At 48.7% G+C, this 18,689-nt stretch overlaps 1 protein-coding gene across 3 annotated transcripts in view; it reads right to left on the minus strand.

Moving 5' to 3' along the window:
- Nucleotides 1-18,689, minus strand: part of FLI1 (Fli-1 proto-oncogene, ETS transcription factor) — an 85,436-nt gene that overhangs the window by 10,569 nt on the left and 56,178 nt on the right. For all 3 annotated transcript variants that reach the window (XM_088066755.1, XM_088066756.1, XM_005528430.3), the window contains 3 exons: nt 17,311-17,465; nt 13,811-14,014; nt 7,749-7,814 (listed from right to left, as the gene is read on the minus strand). In XM_088066755.1, coding sequence (XP_087922881.1) covers nt 7,749-7,814; nt 13,811-14,014; nt 17,311-17,465 — 425 coding nt within the window. The remainder of the gene's footprint in view (nt 1-7,748; nt 7,815-13,810; nt 14,015-17,310; nt 17,466-18,689) is intronic.

Genomic DNA, 18,689 nt, shown 5'->3' on the forward strand with positions numbered 1-18,689 from the left:
TTTAAATGGTGGCAGCAAACATTTAAGCTGTGGAGCTCATAAAGTCCCTCCCTGGCTCCATGGACATGTCCTGAGTGCTCCACACCCACAGGACATTTCTGACTGCCCCACACACAGCACAGCCTCTCAGGGTCAGCAGAGAGGAGCTCCAGCTCTGGAGGAGCTCTCACCTGTCTGTAGGTGTGGGCAGGGATGGTGGGACAGGGACTGGAGCAGGGCAGCGTCTGAGAACTCCTGTGGCCTTTTCCAATGGCCCTTCCAACTTCCCATCACGCAGCTCCAGGGACATGCGTGTCACAGCTGAGCACACTGAGGCCTCAAAACATCACAGCATTACTTGCCCTGCAAGGAACTGCTTTTCACCTTACTATCTCTGCTAATTAAAACAATTAATTAGCCCATGTGCCACATGTCATTCTCTTTGTCATTCCTGGCCAGTGTTACTGTGAATGTTCCCATGGTTACATGAGACTTTCCAGTCCTTCAAGCACCAAATTCTTTCTTTTCCCCTTCAAGACATGATGTGCTGTTCCTTGAGCTAAGGAACCACCACTCCAGGGGTGGTTACTAGAATCAGTAATTCTAAGTCTCTTCACTAAGAGGAGGAAACTCACCGAGTGCAGAATGATTTCAAAATTACTTCTATTTTACATTATCAGGCTCTTTGATTATTTCACAATTGAAAAATATTATCAAACCATCTTTTGAATCCATCTGGGTGCACTGTTGGACTCAGTGATCTCAGAGGCCTTTCCAACCTGAAAGATTCTGTGATTCTCTAGTCTCTACATTGCTGTTAACCTGTTTTGCAGATCCCAGATCTAGGCCTGGAACAACACTGGGTTTTGACCTGAAGTCAACTCAAAGCAAGTGAGAAGGGACTGACTGCTGGGTTTAGGTGAGAAATCCACTGCAGAGATGGATGTGAAGAACAGGTTTAGCTTGAGGAGTGTCTGAAAGTAGCTGAGAGCCTGGTTATGAATTGCTGTCTTTATAGAAATACAGATCAGAGGGGTCAAACATTTCTGATTGAACTCCTGCTCTGAATCAGTGATGGATTAAAGTCCTGTGGCTGACGCCCACTTATTTCCAGAGCCAGACAGGATCTGGATGGTGTGGGAATAGAACTAGGATTCAGTATTCCTGTCCCTGGAAGTGTCCAAGGCCAGCTTGGACAGGGCTTGGAGCTGCCTGGGCTAGTGGAAGGTGTCCCTGCCCATGGCAGGGGTGAAACTGGATGGGCTTTAAGGTCCTTCCAACCCAACCCAACCCATCCTGGGACTCCAGAGGGGATTTCCTCAGCTGGCCCAGGCAGGGCATGCGCAGGACAGGTCACTGTGGTTTGAGCCCTGTGCCCTGTCCCTGGTCAGAGCCGGGGTGCAGGGAAGGAGCCCCCACAGGGCAGCTGAGCCCCAGCTCTGCTCCCCACTCAGGCTCGGAGTCACTCCCTGCCTGCTCCGAGCCAGAGGCGACACCCCCAGTGGTGCCTGTGGCTGGAAAAACATCCCTGAGCCATGCAGCGCTGGCACTTCCTGAGCCACGTCTGCCTCACCCCGTGCAAGCCTCACAAAGACACATTATGAAGAAAAGGAGGAAGTAATGAGAAGATTTTTTTTTTCCTTGTTGTTGCTTTTTTTAATATCAGCAGCAGAAATCCCAATGCACAGCGCACAGAGACTGAGGAATGTGTCCTGAGAATCCCTCCCAGAGCCAGCCTGGAAAAGCAGATGCTCTCCAGCCAGCAGAGATGTTCCTGAGCTACGCAGAGCTGCAGACACAGCCAAGGCACAGCTGCACATCCTCTGCATCCCTACAGAACCCCCCCAAACACAGCCAGCAGTGGGCAGGAATGTGCCCCCAGCACCGCCTGCATTTCCCCCCAGCACAAGGGTAAAACCAAACCCTCCAGGGCCTGGAGGTTGCTCTTGTTCAAAAACACACAAATGCAGAAGTAAAAAACCCCCAAACCTCACATCCATGGAGAAAAAGGCCACGCACACATGAGAGAACGGGGAAGACACACATGCACAGCCGTGGCAGTTTTACAGCTTTTAAGTCATCATCAGGAAACAAATTAACTCTTGTTTTAGGAAACAGCCCAAGCACTTCCAAGGCTTTGGGAGGGAGGGCCTGGCACCCCAGCAAACGTGTGACCGCCCCCCCAGCACAAAAACACTCCTCGCACTGCACCCCAGGCAAAATAATAATGGCTCTTTTGCTGGGGGAAAAGGAAGGATAATGGTTACTTAGAAAGTGCTCCAGACAAGCTGTCAGGTTGAATTCAGAGAACTGGAGTCTACTCTGGGACAGCGCTGGCTCGGGGTGATCCCTTGTGAGTTGGGTTTCCTGCCTGCTACAGCTTAAAGACAACGATTCTTTGTTTCCAGTTTTTCTGGTGAAAAAACACACGCCTGCCTCCGAAGAGGGTCAGGGAGAAAGCAGACAAAACACTAACTCTGGAATTTCAAAGGAAAACAATTAAAAAAAAAGAAAGTATAAAAAGCAATCCGAGCGCACTGGCTACTGTCTCCCCTGAACTCATAAATCCCTGCTTGGCCACACAGCCAAAATGAAAGGAGACCTAAAAAAGCCTCCCCTTTTTCTGCTGCCGAGCTAAAAATGGGATATTTCATCACCAGGCACACAAATATCATTGAGAAATGTTTTAGCAAGTACAGACAATTAGGAGGGCACAAAGCTGCAGCTGCTTTTCCTCTGCCACAACTGAAGCTGGAGAGTTTAAAACTTTTGCTATTTTTCATTACAACCTTTTAGATCTGAAAAATGGCTTTTTCGGGAGAAGGGTTTTATGCAGGAATTTGAGAGTATTTTCCTGTGGGAATTGTGCTTATGCAACCACATTCCCTGAGGTCTCTGCCCCTCTCTCCCCAGTCCCCCAAATCTGAACCTGTTACCCCAAATTGTCACTCAATTTGACAAGTGGGAGAGAATAGTTTTGAGGAGTTCCTACCAGTTTAAATGGAATGGAGGTTGCAGCCTCAATGGTGAGAAAAGCAGCTGCACAGACTCATATTTTGTGAGGTACCAGGGAATTGGAGCGAGATAGATTTAAAGGGATGCTCCAACACCAGGAAACTCTTTCTTAGGGCCTCACCGTGATCATTGGTACAAAGGCCCAGGAAATCATTCCGGATTTCAGATAATTTATTATTATCTGAATAAATTTCAGATTTATTTATCTTCTTAAATTTACCAACAGCCCCACCAAACACACACCTTGTACCCAAACATCCTCATTGGTCACACGACTTCTGTAATGTGAATAAAAACATGGGACGGTCACAGAATAAACCCCTAAAATTCCCCCCTTCCATCCCTATTCATGCCTTCACATAGAGATTTCTTTCCTCTTTGAAAGGCACCACATCCCTTTTTCCTGTGCTCTGCTTGAGTTTGGGTTGGATTTCTCAGACTTTGGGCTGGTTTGTCGCTGATCTCAAGAAGGATCCTATTCCTTCTTGAGGAGGAGCTGGGCGGGGCCTGGGATTTCTCTCAGGAACAGAGAGAACATTTCTCTCCTGAACCTCTACAGGACAAGAGGAAACACCCTCAGACTATGCCAGGGGAGGCTCAGGCTGGAAATTCTCCATGGAAAGAGTTGCTAAACACTGGAAGGGGCTGTCCAGGGAGGTTTGGAGTCCCCATCCCTGGAGCTGTCCAAGGAACACCTGGAGGTGGCACTCAGTGCTCTGGGCTGGGTGACAAGGTGGGGATTGGTTGGACTCGATGGGCTGGGAAGGCTTTTCCAATTTAAATGATTCTAGGATTCTGGGATTCTTTTGCCCTGGGCTGAGCCCATGTGCAGAGGACTGTGCTGAATGCAGCTTTTGAAGCAAGATCCTGAATGAGCTGGAGACCAACAGCCCCAGGAACCCCTCTGGTTAATTCTCACCTGTGACCCTGAGCCTCCCTTCACACCCTCTGCACGAACACCACTTCCCTGGGAGCAGCACGTACTGGAAAGCACCACACATCCCAGCCCAGGCATTCCCACAGGCTGCATGGACACAGGAAACTTCACACATCCACACACCAGGATTCTGCCTCGTTGGGAGCCCCCAGCTCTGCCCTGGGTTCAGCTCCTGCACAGCATTTTGCTCATGAATTAAACACACAAATTACACAGACCCCGACACACTAAAAACTTTAAAACTGTGCTGGAGCGAGGCCAGAGAGCTCAGAACCCTTTGGGGACGTGGCCCTTTGGCCTCCCAATGTTGTTGTATGTGAATATTCTTTCCATGCCCCTATGGAAGCCTGCTCAAATGACACCATTCTGCAGGAAAGCAGTTTAATGTCTCCGTGGACTGGGGCAGATCTGTGGGCTCAGATTCCTGTCCCTGTCTCCAGTACCCAGAGCAGATCACTCATTGCTCCAAACAGTCCCAGTAAATGACCCAGACCATCTCTGCAGTGGGAGAGGGACACAGCTCTTTCCATTCAGCCATGAGAGCAGCCTCGTTTCATTTCCCAGAAAATTGCTCCCTAGCCAAAAAATGCTGGTGATTTTCATTAGAGCAATTTACTCAGAGGCAGCTGAAGACAATTTGTCCCAGTGATGCTCAGTCCCATCCTTTGGAGTGTTTATGAGGCTGGGAAGGGGAGAAGCTGAGGCAGCAGGGGTCCTTGGAGCAGGATAAGGGTTCTACCTGTCTGCTGTGAGTGCTCAGCTGCCCTGGGCCCCAGCTGTGGGACTTGCAGGGTCTGCTGTAAAGATCCCCCAGGTTTCTGCACTTTAGCTCCCCTAAAGCAGAGCTGCAGCTCCTTCTGTTTGCAGAGCTGGCACTGCAGGGAGTGAGAGGGCAGAAAACAGAAGGGAGAATGGGAGTCAAGTCTGCAGCTGCACCAGGGCAGCTCTACCTGCAGAGCCAGGGCAGCAAACCCAGCCCTGGCACATGGGCCAGGCTCCCTGTGCTCCTGGGCACATGGTCCTGGGGGAGGGAGCAGAGCCATGTGCTGCATCTGGAACATCTGCAGCTGGCTGTGCTGCAGCTGCACTTTTTTTTTGATGTGTGGATTCTTTTTTTGCACTCATGGATGGAACATGTGTGAAGCACAGTGTAAATGTATGCAAAGGGCTCCTGTCTCTCCCTGGAATCTGCAGAAGCAGGTTATTTGCACTAGTTATGTAGAAAAATTACAGGAGGTGTGAAGAAAACTGTATTTTTTTCCTATCTTTGGCATGTTTGGTACTATTTCATCACCTGCTTTTGAATCCTCAAGGGAAGGTGGTTAGAAAAACTCATCTGTTTTTATTCACAGGCATAGAGAGGAGAAATATTTACAGGATTGGTAAATTCCAGATGCATTGACATGAAGAAAACTGTTTAATCTTTTGAGAAGTTAAAAAAATGTAAAAAAATCATAACTTTTAACCTGAGATTCCTTTTCCAAAAGACTATCATATTTTGGAGTGAAAATACAATCTTGAATTGAGCCCATTAAAAAGGAAACAAGGAAAATCCTGTTTCTTAAAAAAAACCAGACTGAGGCATTCCAAGTCCAGTTTTATGAGCATCATGAGTTTCTGCTGTGCCATCGGATGAGCCACTTCATTCTGCTGTCCCAGCTCCTTTCCTGCCAGCCTGACATGTTCTCCTGACATCTTATCTCAGCAGTAACCTCAGTCAGCTGCAGTGGGTTGGAGTGGGGCATTTTATGCTACACCAACATCCAGTGTGGAAGGAATGATGGAATGTATGCCTTATAGGAAGAAATGGGGGAGGAGTAGATGGGATTTCAACATTTCTACGTAGTTCTTAATTTTTATTTGCCTCTCCCCGGGGTGTGCTTGGTGCTTTATTGACACATGATGAAAGTTCCATGTGAAGCTGAGGGCTCCACGCTGACAGCAGCGAACCCAGAGCTCTGTCAGCTGCACTGCAGAGACTCCAGAGGCCACTAAAAATGCAGGGGGAGGGACACTTTCCCCTCCAATTTCTTTCAGCCTTAGTCACTCAAGGCCAGAGTCACAAAGTGTTTAAAAATTCAGAGGAGTGCAGCTCTACAGAGATTTTCTCTTTACGGAAAAAAATTAGTAAGTCAGACTTTTCTTGGCTTTATTTTTAGCAAGTGTGAGGCCTGAGACAGAACGAGCAGAGGTATGGGTGTAAGGGGAAATTGTGAAGAGGCACATATCCCTACTTTATTCACACAGGAGCAAGCCCAGCTTGGATGAACTTTAAACAGATGATTGTTAATGTCGAAGCAGCAGTCAGAGCAAAGCCTGAGTGGCTCTGTCTCTGTAATGCCCTGTTTTATCAACTGATACTGCCTCAGAGGAGAGAACAGCGTGCCAGGGAGCTTGAGCAGGCACTCACATGCTGGGCAAAAGGAACTGCTACAAGAAGCAGCCCTGATCTCGTGTCCAGGCCCAAGGCAGATGTTGGGGATGAAATGCAAGGAGAAAGGAGGCAGCCAGACCCTCCATGCAGGAGCTGGTTAAATGGGGGGTCTGCTTTCTGCAGCCCCTCAGTGGAATGGGAGGTTTTGTCTCTCCAGCTGCTTCAATAAAAGTCCTTCTCCCTTTCCCCACTGCTCTTTTTAATCTAAACTTGTGGCTCATCCATGAAGCCACGTTCTCCTGAAGAGCAGGGCCGTGTTTGTACCTCACAGTCTATCTGTGACATTGGCACAGGGATAGGCAGGGTGGGCAGGAGATTTCACCCCTTCCCAGAAACTTCTCAAAGGAGGAGCTGAACAGAGCACAGGAAACAAACCCAAAGTCCCTGCAGTAGCACAAAGGGAAAGGAAAACCCCACTTAAGGCTCCTGTCCTTACACACTGAGTTACAGACTCAGGAGTTACAGAGCACAGGACAGATCTTTGCTCTTTATCCCCCTACTTGGCCTTCATCAACTCAACTTCCCTATGTAGGTAAGGGATGTGCTTCATCCTGTCCCTGCCCATGGCCATGCGCTGGAACCAGATCATCCTTACGGCCCCTTCCAACCCAAACCATTCTGGGATTCTGTGATCACACCCATCACATCAAAGTTCACACCTTTATCCTGACTGAGTCCAGTTTGTCAATCAAAATAAGAACAGGGAGCAGGGCTGGAGCTGCAGAGGAAAACCTGAAACACCTGACTGAAGGACACACAAACAACCCCAAAGCCTGAAAAAAGCCTCAAGAGGGTTATTAACTTTTAAACTTCAAGGTTTCTAAACTATATCTACATGGTCAGAATTTCTACTAGATTAAAAAAAAAAAAAAAGGGTTATTTGAAACAACAACAACAAAAAGAAAAAACGAAAAAAAATCAAACTATTCCAAAGTGAAAGTGCCAAAAAGATATATTTGGTGTTCCTTACTGGTCAAAATGAGCTACAGATCCATGGATGGGTTTGGAATACCTGAGCAGCCTTTACAGCAGTGAAATTTATTGTGAGAAGATTTTATCCTTTCAACTGTGAACTCAGAGAGAAACAGTGTTTCAGGCCTTGCTGTCTGTGTGAGATTCCAAACTGTTCACATCAGGAACAGAAGATGTGCCACCAGTCCACCAGCTCAGCACAACACAAGTGTGACAGTGACACATTTGATACTGGCTGGACAAGCAGAGATGGCATTTCCAGCCTGGGTGGGGCTGCACAGTGAGAATTATTCCTTTTTAACTGTGCTGGGAACGCAGAGCAGAGCAGAACATTTTCATGCCAAGGATATTATTAACAAGGTCTAGTTTTAACCCAATCAAACCCAGGACATTTATATGCAAAACACTGACCTTCTTTGGTGGCAAGACGTGAGGAATCTGTGTGGGATGGAGTGTTGTAGACCAGCAGTGAGCTACCTGCAAGGCAAGGAAAAGGAGTTAGAGCAGTCTGGGCACATTCTGCCATGGGGAACCATGAGGACAGGTAGGAAATGTTGTTAATGGCATGGAAAAAACTAATTTTGCTGCTAATTAGGCACATATTTTCTGTGAAATTCATCTAAAAGCTTGGTAGCTGCAGGTCACACGTGCTGCTGTTTCCTCACTTGCAAAAAATAAAGATATTTGTCTCCTTCACTGAGTGCCTTGATGTACCCCATTGAAAACTGATCTTAAAGGGTGAGGTTGTACAGGTACAGAATCTATCCCAGCACAGCCTCCAGAAATGCCTGTGGCACAGATTGTGTGGCAGGATAAGGAAGAAGCTTTTCTCTCTCTGGCTGTGATAGAGAAATTTCTTGTTTGAGGAACAGGCAGGAGAAAATACATGAATTGCACTGTCAGGACCTGGCCATTTTTAGAGTGTCACATGCTTGGTTTAGGGCCAGCAGCTGCACAGCTCTCACTGGGACTCCAGCATCTTCTGAGCTCTGGGGAATTTGGGAGCAGTTCTCCTGGTTCAGAGAGGCCTTTCCATCCAGCCCCACATGACAAGTGCAGCACGGAAAGAACCCATTGGAAGGGTCTCTGTTCTGCACAGTCTGTGGGAGAAATGTTTCTTTCTAAGTGTTTCCCTCTGGTTCTCCTGCAAGCTCTCCTGGAAATGGAGGAGATGATCCTGGGAGATCAGGGAAGCCAGCATGAAATACACATTTCATGGCTGTCTGGTTAAGTGTGCTCACATCATCCCCTGGGCTCACCTTCCCTGCAGCTCCTTGGAGCTGGCTCAGTGACACTCCTGACAAGCAGAGTCCTGTTTGTCCTGATGGTGTGGCTCCTGATGGAGCAGCACCAATCCTGCCCTGAGAATGCTTTCCCAGCTCTCCAGATGCCCTCGTTCAAGGGGATCCTGCCCTGAGCATCCCCAGGCCCCTCGGCAGGGCAGGAGCACCTCTCTGCAGGTTCTTCAGCACCAGCTGAGCAGGATCCTGCGGCTGAGCCCTGCAGCCCCACGTTCCTCTGGTCCCTCATGGTCCCCAATGACCTCAGCTGCCCCTCAGTACTCACAGAGTGTCTCTCTTTCCTCTGCGAGCTGAGGTTTAGGCAGTTCCCTGCCAGATCTGAGAGCCATTGCAGGTGCTGGATCCTGCTGGCCCTCTGCCCTCTGCTGCAGTGGATTTCTGTCCTTCCCACAACGCAAACAAAACCAGAGGCTGCACAAGCCAGCAAGGACAGAGGCAGGAGGTGTGGGGAAAACAAAGCTGCTCCCAGGGAGGGGAGGATGGATGGTAGCAGATGCTGCAAGTCAGGGGATGTTTCCAAAGGCCGGGATGGATGGTGAACGAGGAGGTAAAGAGTTCAGAGGGATCCCAAGGGCACCCTGGCTCTGAAAGCTGTCAATAGCCAAAGGGATTGGCTGAAATATTTAGAGAGATTGACTGCTGGAGGAATTGAAAGAACTCTGTCCACGTAACTCATGTTTTCATCAGATGGTTTCTGGCTTTGGCATTTTTTCTTGAATATCTGTGGGGAAACTCCTGTCCACCACTCTCTCCTTTTCAGGTTATTTAAAGCGATCCTGAATGCAACGCCCATCCCAGCTTCCCCTTGCCAGACGGGGAAGTGCTGGGGAATTCAGAAACGTGGTTTTCTATGACTAAATGGGCTGCAAATGAGTTGCTGGGGCGGTGGGGGTGGGGTGATGAATAGCACTGAGCAAGCAGGATCAACCTATAGCTACTTTAGGCTAAAAAATGCAGCCCAAGCCACTGGAAAGGGCCGGCGCCTCCCCCGGTTTAATTGCTCAAAGTTCTCACCTTTGCCCGGCAGTCTGAGGTTTCTGGTGGGAACACCACAGAGAGGGAAATGTGTTTCCTATTAAGGGTTTCAATGGAGGAGGGAAAGGGAGAAAGGCAGAGACCCAGACCAGGACAGAGGAAAGCAGACAGACACAAGCCAGGCTGCTCTTCCCTCTCTCCTTCGGGGGCAGAGCTTTGGCTGTGATGAATTTTTATTTCTGTTCCTGCTCCCCCTCCCTGGGTCAGTGACACCACGGATGGATCAGCTCTCTCTGGGATGGTTAATGCAGCGAGGGCTGTCCTCCCGTAATTAATGTTTCAACACATTAAACACATTATTTTATGGCACCCCCACCCTTCCCTTTCTTTTCCTTGCATTCATTACTAAAAGATGGAGAAGGATTGAAAACCAGGAGTGTTTTTTCCCCATAAATCCTTCCCTCTCACAAGGAAGCTCATCCTTCAGAGGAGCAGGAACATCTTGGTTCCACAGTCTCGGGATCTATTTAAGTTTTTCACCCTCACCTTCTGCAGGCCCTGCACGGCTCCTGCTGGAATCCAGGTCCTGCTGCCCTTGGCAGGATGGTTCTATTGAGCATTAACACATAGCTCAAAACCACTGAGCAGTTTTCTGCTTCTCACCACAGCCTCATTCTTTCCCCTTCTGGCTCTTCTCCTTTGTGCACACCCCACACCCTGGCCCCCACCACCAAGGAGGGACAGGATGGAGGTGGCAGCTCAGCTTCTTTTGATCTTCATCCCAAACACTGCATGGATGCATCCAAAACTCCCTTCCCCCTGCCCAACAGCTGCCTGGAGAGGATTCACCAGGCAGGATGTGCTTGAGAAAGGTCAGTCTGGACCCCAAGGTGTGTGGGGATGAACAAAAAGAAGGCAAATCAAGGTATGGCTTCACAATTTTAGAGAGGGAACTGAAAGAAATGTGCAAAGAAAGATGATTGTTTGAGGGGGTGGATGGAGAGTTCCCTAAAAAAGCCACTGGGGTGTTTTGGGAGGCTCCAAAGGATAGAGAGTGCTGCAGGACTGGGCTCTGCACTCTGAAATCTCCTGAGGATCAGAGATGCTGGAATTCCTGCCAGCTTCAGTGGCTTGTAGCAACAGGAAACAACTGCACCATTCTGATACAGGCCTAAGCCAGAGACTAAAGGTGCTGGGGGATGAGTTTGGGTCACTCTCAACTGCATTACACAGCTCACCTTCAACCTTCCATTGCTAAAGCTGAGACTGAGCTTTCGTTGAGGTCATGCAGATGTTGCTGGTTTATTTTTTCAATCTGGACTCAGATGTGCCAAAATAATGTATTTCATAGGCAGCTTTAAGGAATTTTCACCCTGATCAGGAGTGCAAAATGCTGAAAAGCTTCTGGGAAAGCTCAGTTTCAGGGGGTCTCTTTGTCAGGTGAGCAAGCAGCTCAGAAAGTTCAGATCAGCTTTGTTTTTTGGAAAACAAACCCCAAAGTTGAGGATTCATGAATCATCACATATCCAGCTTAACATCCCCAAAGCACAAACACCTTTAGAGAGCCTGGGCAGAGGCAATCCAGCCTGTAGGTTTGCAATTCCCCCAAATCCTCCTGTGCTTGTGGCCATAACCAATTCCCTACCCTGAGCAGCAGCAGAACTGAGTATCTGTGGGACAAACACCCTTCCAAAAGGGGAAAACTCATGAAAACAAGAGCTTCTGTCCCAATGGCACTGAGCTCTGGGCTCGGCACTGAACATCCGCTGGAAGCTGGCCTGGAAAAGCCATCAGCTCCTCCGGGAGGTGTTACTCCACAAGGGAGACACCCAGCACTCCCCAGAGCAGCCTGTCCTCGGGCTGGGAACAGCTGTAGGGAGAGGAATGCTCTGCCCAGCTCCAGCAGACAGGAGCTGCTCTCATGAGCATGGCACTCACAGCACGTCTGGGGCTCAGCACACACAGATTCATCATCCTAAAGCTGGGGATGGGCTGGGATTGCATTCCCCGTGAAAAAGGAATGAGTAATCTGCCTGAATCCAGCAAAGTTCCTCGGGTTTTGCACTGGCTTAATAGCACAGAAATCACTGCAGGCACTGGCCTGGAAGGACAGGATATTTTGATGATCATTATTGCAGCAGCACTTAAATCCTGCAGCTGCACCAGGGCTCCAGTGCTGGGCTGTGGGGGTGTGAGGCTGTCCCTGCTCCACAGATCCACCATCCCAATGGAGGGGCCCAGTGACAGGGCAGGATGGCTGGTGCCACCTTACAGAGAGCAAAACCTCCTCATTTCAGTCATTGAAAGACAAGCTGTGACCCAGGGATTGCTGTCCTGAATGTCGGTGTCCCTCGGTGCTTCCTTGTGGGACATGGAGACTGGCGTGACCGGACTCCAGTGCCTGGGCTGGGTGGGATCGAGCTCCTGAGCAAATGGGCAGCAGCAGATGGTAAAGGTGGCCACTGAACCCAGGTTTTCAGGCTCATGCCATGAGATCAACAATGCAATTCCTCTCATACTGTTTTTGTATCCTAAACAATGGGACACAAACACTGGGAGTGATCCTGGAGATGCCAACTAGGGAATTCCACTCCTGCCAGGCTTTCCAAATTCAGCCTGCTCCTGTGCTTTGAACCCTTACAACTCCATCTCTCTGTCAGTTCTCTATCCTTATCAAGAAGATGATTCAAGTGCCTCACTTGCATCTTTATCTTGTGGGAATTTAGAAGTCTTTCCGGTTACAAAGTGCCTGATTTCCCCAGCCCCAGTCAGCAGGTTTGGCCAAAGCACTGCTGGCTACACAGAACTGCTTCCCATTTCCCAGGAAAGTGTGTAATTCCACAGGCAAACCTTTGAAAGCTTCCTGTGGACCAGTAGCTCTTTGCTGATGAAACAGAATTAAATTTGCCAATGATTTTGGATGGGAAATTATTTTATTGTCCAGTCACAAGGGTCAGAAACTGTTCAAATCAAACACTTTGGTTTTCTGTTTGCTCGACTTCCCAAGGAAAAGAAAGGTGGGGCTTCCAGAGGCACCCATCTGGGATTTAACTCCTGTGCCACAGGAATCTGTGAAACTCCCACTGATTATAGGCAGGGAGAGATCAACTTTGAAGAAACCAAATTCTGTATCCTCTGGCCAGAGGAGACATCTTCAGCTGCCTGTTCATCACAATTGGATTTTCTAGTGGAGAAAATACACTTTTTCCTTTCTCTCCCTGTGCTTCCACCTTGATTTATGGCACGTTCTCCTGATTTTTGAGTGCTTAAATAATGATACTCCTATAAAAGCTGTGTCACTTGGAAAACCAGCAGAGTGTGTGGGGCCCAGCTCCAGTTCTCTGGCTCATCACAGCACCATTACCCTTAGCACACCTTTGTGGGGAAAGGAAGTGCTTTCAGCTCCATTTATAGGTGGAGACATTTGGATGTTGTGGATGAGATCATGATTGCACAGAAGTCTTGGAAAATCTGGAAATCCCAGATCATCAGGTGCATGTCCCATCCCTAAGGTGATCATTCCTGTTTGGGTGCTGGGATAATGCTTTTCCAGACTGCTCACAGCTCCTGGCTTTGGGGCTTAAAAGAGCGAAAAGGGGGATTGGTTCCATCCCATACTCAAGTGTAGGGCAGAAAGGAGCAAAAAGAGTTTCCACAACCGTTTTCTCAGAGTCCTGGGTCATTTGCACAACATCTGCTCTAGCACATTTACATGTGGGGAATCACTCCTGGGTTTCCAATTCTCTCCAGCAAACCTGGAAGAAACAGATCTGCAGGAACACAGGAAATCTCCAGCCCTGGCCAGTTGTGGGTCCTGTTTATGGGGAGGGCACAGCCCTCTAACTGCAAAGCAAAATCATTTCCCTGAGACAAATCAGTTAATGTCAGGTTTAATCTCCATGGCAAATATGTGTATTTTTATCACATAGCCACAGATGTTGTTATCTGTAAGACTTATCTCCTTCAGAGCCCTGCTCAGTTCCTCACCTCCCTGATAGTGCCAGTAGCTCCATCTGTGTTCATCTGAACTTTCCAACCTAATTTTATTGCTCCTTTCCCTGTTTGCTCTCTCTGCTTGTCTTTCTCTGCTCATTTTCCCTCCACTGCAGGAAGAGCCCTGGGAGTTCCACAGCAGGACAAACTGGGGCAGTTTATCCCAGCAGCGTGTCAGGATGGGGCTGGGAAGGGAATACTCACTTTCCCTGAGGTAACTGAGGTGAGACAGCAGGATTTCTGTGTTGTAGGGGGAGGTGGTGCGCAGGAAGTCGTCCTTGTTCATCTTGCAGAGCTCCTTGCCGTCCATGTTCTGGAAGATGGTGGTGTCGATCTCCATCAAGCCGTACTCCTTGATAGCCCACTCCAGCCACTGGCGCACGTGCTCCTGGGTCCAGAGGGTGGGATCTGGCAGGAGAGAGCAGAGCATGGGCTCACATCCCCCTCCAGGCTCCCTGCAGCCCCGTGGGAGCATTGGCCATGGTGCCCATGAGACATCTCTGGGGTTGATGGTCCTGCTTGGCCAGGAGCAGGGCTCAGCACGGATAACCTGGCACGGTCTGGCTGTCCCCACCTCCCCAAACCTCCCTCCTCTGCCTGGGAACAGCACTGCTGGCATTTGCCCCTCTCTGTCTGGAAAAAGCTTCCCGAAGGAAGCTGATCCCTTTGGAGGGAGTTCCTGCCCCAGCTGTGGCTCTGCAAGGCTGTGCAGCACCAGCAGGGCTGTGCCAGTCCCCCGTGGGCACTGGGGAGCCCCACAGCTGGCACAAGAAACCCTGAGCATGGGGGTGTCCATGGGCAGCAAAGGGGCTCTAAAATCAAATCAAATCAAATCAAATCAAATCAAATCAAATCAAATCAAATCAATAAAAAATGAAATGAAATGAAATGAAATGAAATGAAATGAAATAAAATAAAATAAAATAAAATAAAATAAAATAAAATAAAATAAAATAAAATAAAATAAAATAAAATAAAATAAAATAAAATAAAATAAAATAAAATAAAATAAAATAAAATAATAAAATGGTGTTGCTAAAACAGAGCAGCTTGCCCTGGGTGTGAGTCAGAGTTATTCACCCTGGGGCAGGCACACAATTTTACCTCCCCTCTCGTGTGAACCCACCCAGCTCTGTGAGGGCAGGGTGGATTTTGTGCTGTCTGGGCATCCCTGACTGTCAGCAGAGCTCCAGCTGTGGGATCTTTATTGCTGCTGGTGACGTAAGAGATGCTCTGAGCCCGGCTGGAGCTCAGACCCCGTGGAGATGAGTGCCTGCACCAGTGGTTAAAAAAAGAAATCAGCCTTTGAATTCTGAAAAAGGCATTAGATCAGAGAGCCCCAGCAAGAGCTGGTGCCACAATACCACTGACAGAGTCATTTTCAGAGCATATCAGCATTTTCAGATGTTTCCTGTGCTGCTGCTCCCCACGTATCCCATTTCCAAATTTGAGCTGCACATTCATGTTCTGCTGCAGCTGGAGAGGATTGCAAAGAAGTTTAAACTTTGGAGATGTCTGATGTGTCATAAACAGCTGGTCCAGCTCTGAGAGAAACCTCAGCCACCTCAGATCCTGGGAAGCTGAGAATGTGGATCAGGAACATGCACAGGACTGTGGGGCTGCTCTGGGCAGAACAAGGAATGCCTCTGCCTGGATTTTAGGGAGTAAAAAGCAATGCCTCAGCCCAGAGCATGAAGGCTGAGGGCATCCCTGGGCACTAAAGGTCAGGAAGTGCGCACACCTGGCATTCCGGGGCACCTGAGTCCTGGAATAACAGCACCAAACAGAGGGCTGAGACCAAGGGGACTGAAATTACAGCTGAGACCTTTCCCCATTGAATCTCCAGAAAACCTGGGCTGCTGAAAGCTGGATTCAGAGCATGGAATTTACAACCCCACACCTTTACAAGTCTGCTCTGGGAACTACAGATGTATTTCTTTCAGGTTTTGGCAATAGTTAATTGAAATTCTGCTTTCTAAGCACTGGCAAAAGGCAGCAAATTTTACAATGCAAGTATTCAAGGGAGGATTCTTTTTTTTTTTTTTTTTAATTGAAAGACTTATTTGTCTTGAGTTTTGAAAACAAACCAACATCTAGAGGGCAGAGTGAATTTGTGGCCTCCCTTTAAACGCTGTAAAGGGCATTGAACGGTGTGTGAAAATCTGCCTTCTTGAAACATGACTTAGAGCTTGTTATTACTGCTATTATAAGCCTAATGTGACATTATTCTTACTTATCTTCACCCTAATGCGCTATAAATCTCCATTCTGGATTAAATTAAAATATCCAAATGCCTTTCTTGGATGACTTGGGCCCTGTCTCCTGCATCCAGAGATCTGGGATGATGTTCATTATTATCTTCCAAAGTCTGGTAAATCTCTGCTCTTTCAAATATCTCAAGGGTTTGATTTGTGGATGGTCATAATGGGAGGAAAGTACTTTTCTTGACTTTCCTTCAAAGAGGAGATTCCAAACCTTCTCTTCCACTGGAGGCACTGAAAGTAATTTCTCCTATTTCAACAATGCTAAACTTTAGCTCACCCTTGTTTTTTTTAAACATACAGGATAAATACTCCCCCTGGAATTCAGGAATGTTTAATAACACAGGGACTGCTTGGTGCCAGCTCCACCCCTCCAGGCAGGGTGACACTGGGCATGGTTGTGTCCCCAGGCAGCTCAGCCACTTTCCCAAACATCAGCTCAAATGGAACTTAGTGATTTGCTGTCAATCTTTTATTGGCTTCTCCTCACTACATTCAGTTCAAGCTTTTCCTTTTCATCCTAAATGGCAAACAAGTGCTTGGGAATTGTCATCTGTTCATGGTCAAGCCACGCTCTGAGGAAGGAGCTGAATTCCATGAGTGCATTTCCTTCTGCCAGTGCTGTCTGCTGCTCCAGCCCTCCCTGCCCTGGTGAAACCCTCGGAGCTGGGCGAGTTCTGAGATGTGCACGGGGCCAGCACTCGGCTCCTTTGCTGGAACATTCCTGGCCCTGACTCTTTATGTGGATGTTGTTTATAAACTTCACATGGAAACAGCTCCTCACTGCAGGTTCAGGCTTCACCTGTTCCCCCCACAGCAGCTCTCATCCCTGAGTGTCCAAATGCATCCTGAGCATCCTGCCAGCTCCAGGCAGCAGCTGTGGATACCAAACACAAACAAAGCTGGACAGGAATGTTTCTGTGTGACAATTTTTGGAAGGATAACATAGTTCCTGCAAAATATATTTTTTTCTGGGTTTGTACTTCTAACAAGAAAAAAATGGAAACAAAATAGCTCATTTTGAATCAATCAGTTTGACTTGAAAGTGCAGCTGGATCCTGAGAGCACCAGGGGAGTTATAACTTGGGCCCACTTCATTCCTCTTTGATCATCCCCTGCGTGTCCCAGGAAGCAGATTCTCCTCTAACACATGACAGGAGATGGATTTAGTTCAGCACACCAAAACAACGCTTCATTCCAGGAAAAAAACAATTAAAAAGAAAATTTAAAAAAAGGAGAAGAAAAAGCACCAATAATCTGCTGCTTATCCTGATTCAGATCATGCACCCAGACATGGGAATTCCCACTAGCCAGAAACTCTGATATTTTCCTTATTTTTAGCATGGTTTGTAAGAGAGAAAATTCCTGTGGGAGCAGATAAACAAACTAAAGGAAGAGCTGTTGCAGGCAGAGCAGGAAAGCTGCCCCAGCGTGTGGCGGTACCTGCGGGGACGATGACTCTCCTCTCGTTGGTGGTCATGTTGGGGGGAGGCCCGTTCTTCTCGTCCATGTAGGTGCTGTAGCTCATGGCGTTGGACTCGGTCCCTGCTCCCACCAGCTTCCCACACTTGCTCACGCTGCAATCCACGGGGGACTCCCTGAAAGGCAAAGGGAAAGCTGGGTCAGCACCGCTGTCCTTCAGCCCTGCAGCACAGGAGGGCTGGCTCACGGACACGGGCCAAGGGGGGCCATTCAGGGAGTTCCTTTATCTGGGAGCCGTTCCTGACCTGTTCCTGGGGGTCACAAAGGGGTCTGTGGGGCACGAGTCACACAGGGGATCTCTGATAACACAGCCAGGTGGAGTCTCCAAGGGAATGAGTTCCAGACAAGGCAACGTGTGCTGTGCCTCTGAAATACCTCCATTCCCAAGCCAGGTAAGGAGCCGGTGCCCATTACACCAGTCTGTGGGTTCCACCCCACTCGCTCATCGCTGGCTGCTCTGTGCATTCCAGCAATCCTGCAGGCAGGCTGGGTGCTCCTGGGAGCCCCTGCCAGGCTGTTCCATCCTTTGTGCTGCTAAAACGCCCCTCGGGTTGCAGTGGAGCCTGGCAGTGGCACACAGGTGCTCTGCTCACCTGCCCTGAGGTGTTTCTGCAGAGCTCACAGGGACACAGGAACAGCCCTTTCATGGCATTAACAAAGAACCCAAAACACCCACCCAAAGTGACAGGGCTGTCCCCAGAGAACAGCCACGGCAGCACAGAGTCTGATTTATACAGGACGGAGCTTGTCTGTTCTTGGAGCCTGCCAGAGCTCCAGGAGCATTTGGGTAATGCTCAGGGACATGGTAGGATTGCTGGGGTGTCCTGTGAGGGACAGGAGTAGGACTTGGTGATCCTTGTGGGTCCTTCCAACACAGCCTGTTCAGTTATTCTATTGTTCAATTATTCTATTATTCTGTTATTCTATTATTCTCTGATTAATAGTGCCACAGCACCTGGTGAGGAAATCTGGGAATCTTGGATGCCCCAGGCATGAGTCAGGAACTTCAGACCTCAGTACTGGTATGAAAAGGTCTCTGGCCCCAGTTTAACTCCTGAGGTGCTGGAGTGATGAAGAGGGGACATCCAGCAGCTCAGGTGGCGCCGTGCTAAGGCCGGGCTAATGCAGGCCCTTGGGAAGGCTCTGGGAGAATTGGGAGCCTCCAAATCCCAGAGAGAGAGCAGGGATTGTGCTTTTCTCCAGCTGCAGGAGCAGCTCCTGCCTTTAGTTCCTCCAAACCCCAGCCCTGAGACTGCCAGGTACACACAGCACATCCCATCTCAGGGGACTTCCAGGGAAGGGAACATCATTGCTCTCACCTTTCCAAGGGGGAATTAGTG

This window comes from Pseudopodoces humilis, chromosome 25, assembly GCF_049639895.1.
Source record: "Pseudopodoces humilis isolate 2021_Gansu_Grassland_sample_001 chromosome 25, ASM4963989v1, whole genome shotgun sequence".
Lineage (NCBI taxonomy): Eukaryota > Metazoa > Chordata > Aves > Passeriformes > Paridae > Pseudopodoces > Pseudopodoces humilis.